General features: G+C 32.4%; 1 protein-coding gene and 1 long non-coding RNA gene across 7 annotated transcripts in view; one reads left to right on the forward strand and one right to left on the reverse strand.

Moving 5' to 3' along the window:
• Nucleotides 1-7,825, forward strand: part of LOC143246678 (uncharacterized) — a 91,681-nt gene that overhangs the window by 19,970 nt on the left and 63,886 nt on the right. The gene's annotated exons all lie outside the window — the stretch shown is intronic.
• Nucleotides 473-7,182, reverse strand: LOC143246677 (ras-related protein Rab-32-like). The gene is made up of 2 exons (XM_076493754.1): nt 7,019-7,182; nt 473-2,179 (listed from the first exon to the last, which is right to left on the reverse strand). The coding sequence occupies exons 1-2, from the start codon at nt 7,154-7,156 to the stop codon at nt 2,075-2,077; spliced, it is 243 nt and encodes an 80-aa protein (XP_076349869.1). The 5' UTR covers nt 7,157-7,182; the 3' UTR covers nt 473-2,074.

Raw genomic sequence — 7,825 nt, forward strand, 5'->3', positions numbered from 1 at the left:
TAAAACACCAAACCAACCGACCTAGAATGAAAAGGCATAATTTATATTTATTCTCTAACTTTTATGGTGTTTACGAGGTCGGTCAAACCAACCCACCCCCATACAGAGATATTGTAGTAGAAATAAAAGATAAATTATTTTTTATTGTTTTTGTAAAACAGTTGTTTGAGGTTATAAAATTTCACATATTAAACTTAATATGATGCATAAAAAGTTTTAATATCAAAATTACTCTGTTAGATAAACATTAAAAAATAAATTACTTACCACACCTTACAACGTTATAAATATATTTTGCTTTCAAAAGCCTTGTAACGTTTATTAGTAATTGCAAAATTTTGTAAAGATATACAGTATTAAACATCATAGTATAATTACGCTTGTAATTATTGTTCATGTTTATTATGTTAGGGTTAAATGGTAACAGTGAAACAGTACTTTGACTGTCAAATGTTAGATGGGAATACCGATGTTTTCTTTACCATTTTATTGTTAATTCATGCAAAGCATTTTACATGTAAAAATAACCTTACTGAACAATGAAAATACATCAGAAAGTTCTTTTAACATTTCATAGTCTGTTAGAAAAACTAGTCTGGAATATTTAATACCCAACTACTTGTCAAATGATCTTGTAATCACTACAAACTCAACAGATGGCCTCCATCTTATTTACAAGAAAATGGTAATATGTAAAAATGGTGTAAAAACTTGATAGAAATCAGAAATCCAATTCTTATTACTCCGAGAAAACATGGGCCTATCAATTTGAACTATTGGAAAATAGGTGAATTTACATTATAATGAAACTGAGCACTTCTAATAAAGTAACCTTAAAAATGATTGAAACAGAAGTAACTTTACAAATCTTAAAAACTATAAAAACTAAAACTATTTTCTATTCGTCTAATTGAAGGTATTCTAGTATTACGTGAAAGGCCTCTTTGGCAGTGACTTAGAAGAGACAAACTTAATTTGAAACAATTTAAGATTTACTGTAGCACATTAAGAGTGAAATGTGGGGAGATTTACAATTAATGCAAAGTTTATTGTAAACATTTTGTACACCTGTCGGTACGTATAAAGTTAAACAGCTACACTTGAAAGCTATTGTGTATAAAACCAGTCCTTTTTTATTTAAAAATAAAACATTTCCAACGGTGCATTTTTTCACTTTTTATGAATCGTAATAACTTTGAACGCTGCTGTTAGCTTTGAGTGTTTTTGTTCTTCATTGAATTAATTAGCACAATATCGTACTGGAAAACAAAAATTTACATATGGCTTCTGTGTAAATAGTGGAACCGTTACACATCTTTATAATTCTACTGTTACAAGTTACTTTGTGTTCTTATTTCCAACATATCTCATTAATGTTTTCATATTTTGAAGCCAGGGCATCCAACATCATCACCCACCCACCTTGTGGGGTGAAACTTCTATTGATCAGAACTGGTGCTTTACTTCTACCACCTATATTTTTAACGTAATTAATTCTATTAATAAATAATTGGAAGGATTGTGTATTTTCAATCCCTCTATACCAATAAAACAATATTTTTTGTCGTGTAACAAAAATGTTAACACTTTCTCCATAATTTTGGCGATTACAAAAAAAATTGTTGGACACCGCTTGGACTTCACTGAATACCTGATGTATTACAGATTTTTCTGTCGAATTATTAATCTTGCTACACGTATCTTCTATTTGATTTAGAGCTGTTCAGCCTTCATACTGTTACAAACTGACTTCACTATCTATCTGATGTATGTAGAGCTTTCACTATATCTTTTTAAAATAGCTCTTACGGTATTCTTTATGGTATATAATGTTTTTATTGTGATGTTTTTCTCTCTTTAATTAGTTTACTTGCAGCCCTCTACTGGCCTGTTGTAATATTATACTCTAATATTTATTCTTTAAATCGTACACTTGACTTTTTATCCGCCACACCACTGTCTGGTTCATGTTACACCAAGCACGTGTATATAACAACTGTGTTACATTCACGCAACACCTCGTATCTGTTCTATAGACTCACACTTCCTTACACACGCTGCCCTCTTCCGCACGTTAGCAACACTTCCGCTCTTTAGGAAACTGATGGGAATGGTTACCCAGAAGTATGTTGTTGGTTTGAGATTCTTCGATAACTAAAGACTTCTGCTTTTTAAGAATCTACAAAAGAAATACAAAAGTTATATTTCCGACGTGTGTAGAAACGAAGGATACTTATTGCAAAAGTCCACTTACAAAAATTATGAAAAGTATATTACGTTGTAAAAAAAAAAATATCACTTTACAAAAAAAAAATAAGAGTGAGTGGATTTTGTTTGGAGTGAAGCACAAAGCAACACAATGGACTATCTGTGCTCTGCCCACCACGGGTATCGAAACCTGGTGTCTTGCAGTGCGAGTCTGCAGACATACTGCTGTGTCACTGGGGACCCTGAAAGTGAAAAACGGAAAAGAATTCTCTGGTTTAACTTCACTACAATTCATTAACTTGTCAAGTTTAATCTCATACAGAACTAATATGGTTCACATTACATCTTGTCAAGTTTAATCTCATACAGAACCAATATGGTTCACATTACATCTTGTCAAGTTTAATCTCGCACAGAACCAATATGGTTCACATTACATCTTGTCAGGTTTAATCTCGCACAGAACGAATATGGTTCACATTACATCTTGTCAGGTTTAATCTCGCACAGAACCAATATGGTTCACATTACATCTTGTCAAGTTTAATCTCGCACAGAACCAATATGGTTCACATTACATCTTGTCAAGTTTAATCTCGTACAGAACCAATATGGTTCACATTACATCTTGTCAAGTTTAATCTCGTACAGAACCAATATGGTTCACATTACATCTTGTCAAGTTTAATCTCGTACAGAACCAATATGGTTCACATTACATCTTGTCAAGTTTAATCTCGTACAGAACCAATATGGTTCACATTACATCTTGTCAAGTTTAATCTCGTACAGAACCAATATGGTTCACATTACATCTTGTCAAGTTTAATCTCGTACAGAACCAATATGGTTCACATTACATCTTGTCAAGTTTAATCTCGTACAGAACCAATATGGTTCACATTACATCTTGTCAAGTTTAATCTCGTACAGAACCAATATGGTTCACATTACATCTTGTCAAGTTTAATCTCGTACAGAACCAATATGGTTCACATTACATCTTGTCAAGTTTAATCTCGTACAGAACCAATATGGTTCACATTACATCTTGTCAAGTTTAATCTCGTACAGAACCAATATGGTTCACATTACATCTTGTCAAGTTTAATCTCGTACAGAACCAATATGGTTCACATTACATCTTGTCAAGTTTAATCTCGTACAGAACCAATATGGTTCACATTACATCTTGTCAAGTTTAATCTCGTACAGAACCAATATGGTTCACATTACATGGATACAACAGACACTAGCTACCGTCAGTCAAAAACTTGTACAGTTAATTGACAAATCTGTGTATGTCTGCTCATAAGTGACAAGCCAATGGACTGGCTAAAAACTTGCACTTAAAGTTATGTACAGAAGTAACAAAGGACATTCCTAATGACGAGGAGACGTTTGTATTCCAATTTGGAGGCTTCTATTACTCACTTCTGGAGCATGGAAGTGTTATAAGAGGGTAAAGTCCCATTTTGCTATTACAAGGGGTTGCGTATTTGTAGTTAAGCACAAAACTAACAATGGGCTACCTGGGTTCTTCCCACCACGAGTATTGTAACCCGGTTTATAGTATCCTGCTATTACACGAGTTAGCAGTGGATGGTATTCACTAGCTCTCGAGTCTATTACTAAACGTGCCAACAGATAACACCTGAAAAGGTTTTGCATACAATTCAACAGAAAGAAACAATCTAAAGTATTAGAAATAAGTGCATATTTAATGCTTATGGATAATTTAATGGATTAAAATTACTTTTATAGTAATTTTCACCAGTATTTTGAGAGTTCAGGCCTAAAACGGTTAAATATACTGATAATATTAAGTAAACTTAAACGATGATTTAATATAATTTTATTATGTAATTTTAAAGTTTGTAACTTCTTTGTAATGTGTAAATTGTTATTAAAAATTATTTTTACTTTTTTATTCTAATTATTGTTTTTAAAGCTTTAATACAATCATTAAGTTATATTAAGTTTGATTTAATCACTTATTACTACCATATTCAATAATGTACATTTTATTTTGGTTTTAATTACGAATTTGGCAATCTTGAATAAGGAGCATATTGAAATGTTTTGTTGTAGGTTTATACAAATCTGTCAGCGATTCCGTCTGCTGTTATTCAGTTATCACTGTTAACGCCATTAGGCCTGAGAAATGTTAGCTATACCACTTGATTAACTAATAAACCTTCTATCAATTCTTTGTACTTCTACGATATACGAAAAGGCAAATACCAGAGCAAATGCAGTAATAAACCATAATTGGCTGTAATTAAACTGTCATGTATCAAATATGTATAATATATTAGTATTACTATTACTCTAGGCCTAATGTACGTCGGTCTTAAAATGTAATTTATAGGAAGTTGCAAAAAAGATTGAACTAAAGACTTCGAGTGGAAGAAAATTCATTTTTATCCAGTAAAATAAAATATTTGAAACATAATATTAATCTGATCTTTACTCTAGATGAGCGACATCGGATATTGAACTTTAAGTGTTAGAAGACAATGTTTTTATCTTAAAAACCACGTGCTCATAAATCAACTTTCGATTATTCTACGGTATCTATGTTATGTCCAAAAATCATAGTTTTGTGCGTAATGTTCAGAAGTTAAAAATAACAATACACTAATATGTTAGAGAAACACAAAAATGTGTTATTATTAATAACAGCGCTTGTTAAAATTATTTTCGAAATTCAGTAACGTTTAACAGATACTAGAAATAAACATTATAACACCAAAATGTTTGTGTAATATTCATAAGTTGAAAATTATACATTAGCATATTAGAGAAACACAATAATGTGCTATTATTAATAGTGCTTGTTCAAATTATTTTCGAACTACTAACGGATAACTACGAACGTTAACTACTAACGGATACTAGAAATAAACATAACACCAGAATGTTTTAATTCAATTATATATTCAGCGTTTCGCTTTCTATTTTCTTCAATATGCACTGCAGAAATAACTATTAACAGATGTTTAGTACATGTGGCGTTAAAATAATGTGAAGTGGACGATCACACCATTGTTGTTAACATTTGTTAGGCCACTTGGACAAATGTCGTCACCCACAAACGCCGAAATAACTGGGTAACCTTGAGGACGACCTTTAAACCGCATTCTATCCTTTCTGATATCTTTAAACAGCTATTGTATCCAATAATAAAAGTTGTTCAGGTATAATTCTTGATACTGTCGAAGTTGAAGCTCTTACAGGTCGTAAAAGTGATAAAATAACGCAAACCTCATGGCCGCTCCTTTCCCACGCACGTTCTTACAAATGTTGCAAAAGTCACCGTTTGCCATAATCAGTGATCGCAGGTTTTACTCGTATCAAAAGATAACAACAACTGAAGAAATTCCGTACCCTCGTCCTACCGCGCCTTTTCGAGACTGCATACGTTTATATCGGATAACGTAACATTTCTCCTTCGAAAACTCGGGAAATCCTTTTCAGATCCAAAACGACCAACGGTCCGTATCTTGTGTGAGATACGATACGAGTGAAGAAACACAAATGCACGTATCAAATTGCAATGTCCCCTCCAGAGATGAAGATAAAAAAATATGTTCCACACCTAAAGGCCACATTTCTGGAACTCGTCTTGAATAAAATTTTCGTGTATATTGATTTCTTTAGTTTTCGAGATACACGCGCGAAAACAAATGCACATACATGGGCCAGATCGCAGCACACTCCCTCCCCTTGCGGGGACTAATGTAAAAACAATGATTTCTTATCCATAAGTAGATACTGATAAAAACGGAAACCAAACTCGATGCATACCCACTTATAGTTTAGGTAGCTTAAATGTTTATCTTAGAATTAGTGACATGAGTTCTAATCATGCTCTATCTCAAATTTCAATTTTACAAAAAAATAAAATGGTCACTAATTCTACAAACAAATAAAATGGTCACTCCTAGAAGTAGTGCAAAGTTCCTACTACCGTTATGTATTATTCCCCACCTTAGTACATAGTTAACGTCATACCCGTATATTTTAAATATCTAGGTTTGACTATTCTTTGTTTTGTTTTAATCTTTACATTTAGGGATAATGACTATAAATATTTATTATCGTATTCATAAAGGAACCTCGTTTCTAGATATTTCGGAAAATTTCTTGAGCATTCTAGATTTTGTAGGACAATGTTAATACATTCCCTAAATATAGCGATGTCACCATGCTACCAGTCCACTGTACTAGTGAAATACTAATTTCTTTGACAATCGTGTTTACGTTCTTACTGCAATAATGTATTTTTAAAGTTTGTATTATCGAATCTCGATGGTAACCTGGTATGGCTAGTATTACCGTAATCCTAATAACCAGTAGTTGGTTGATCAGCGATACGTTTAAAGGACTTGCAACGCTAGAATCCGTGGTTCGAATTCTCACGATGTGCAGAATGCAAATAACGTATTTATAGATTTGTACTAAGAACACAGCGGCAAGAACTAGGCGTCGAATCATTATTTGCAAAATAAAGTTACTTTGAAATATTTTTCGCATAAAAACACGCTTAAAAGTATTTAAATAAAATACTTACTTAAACATCATTGTGTATTTTTTAAAATACACTTTGTATAAGTACTGTAAGACCCAACCGAAAAATAACTAACTGTGGGGTGAAGACGTACTGCACTCATTAAAGGGTTATAAAATGGTAGACCACTTGAAACTTCAAATTGTTTTTCTTTACTGTGCGATAATTGCACATTTTTAATGGTTGCAAAACAATCGAAATATCTAAAATGGAGTTTAAAGAAGGCTTACAACGTACCTTTGTGACAAGACAATTTGCTGCGTCTTCAATGTTGATGTTATCCTTAGCGGATGTTAAATACCATCCAATAAAACCGTTGTCTTGACAAAACTCGTCCATGAGTGCTGGATTATTTACAGCTCCATCTTTCGGCATATCACACTGAAAATTAAATAAAAATTAGTAATAGAACTGCTGGTTAATTCGAAGATAACAAGGATGGCGTAGTTTGTTTATAAAATATACACTACTGATGAGGTATTTAATAAGCAAGTAAAAAATAAAACCTAATTTAACTTTTGTGGCATGTATTAGAATATATCGCATCACAGAATACTCGTATCTAACTTTTCCTGTCAATAGGTACGTATTTATGTTAGACGTAACTAATTTTTGAAGTTAGGCCTATCGGTGAACGTTATGTAATAATGGGATACAGTATTGTAATTTGTTCTTTCGTTGGGTGGTTTCTTTTAAAAATTTTTGATGAAAATAATCTGAAGTCCTCTCCAAGTAACGATAACAAATTAGTTCATTTCTTCCTTAACGTTTACTATAAGCTACTATCGGTTCTACACATTTGTTAGCCTAGGTTAACAAATAATAATATTCACTCTCAACAGTAATTTATTCGCTAACGGTACTACGAGAAATAGACAAATAAATTTTTGCAGTTGCAAGGTTAATCGATAAAGAAACCGAACATGCGCAATAAATAACACTGAGCTGGATATTTAAGAAACTTTTCAATGAGGAACGAATTGAAACTGACTTGTTGTTTCCCTGATTTTTGTATTTATAAAACATTCTCGTTTCTAGATACTT

Source organism: Tachypleus tridentatus, chromosome 3 (assembly GCF_004210375.1).
Source record: "Tachypleus tridentatus isolate NWPU-2018 chromosome 3, ASM421037v1, whole genome shotgun sequence".
In the NCBI taxonomy this organism is placed as follows: Eukaryota; Metazoa; Arthropoda; class Merostomata; order Xiphosura; family Limulidae; genus Tachypleus; species Tachypleus tridentatus.

Bases quoted from the DNA above. Each gene is read 5' to 3' on its own strand.
- LOC143246677 (XM_076493754.1), bottom strand. From the start codon at position 7,156: ATGCCGAAAGATGGAGCTGTAAATAATCCAGCACTCATGGACGAGTTT. The intron at 2,180-7,018 runs GTACGTTGTAAG...TTTCTTTTGTAG, and splicing joins CAAATTGTCTTGTCACAAAG to ATTCTTAAAAAGCAGAAGTC.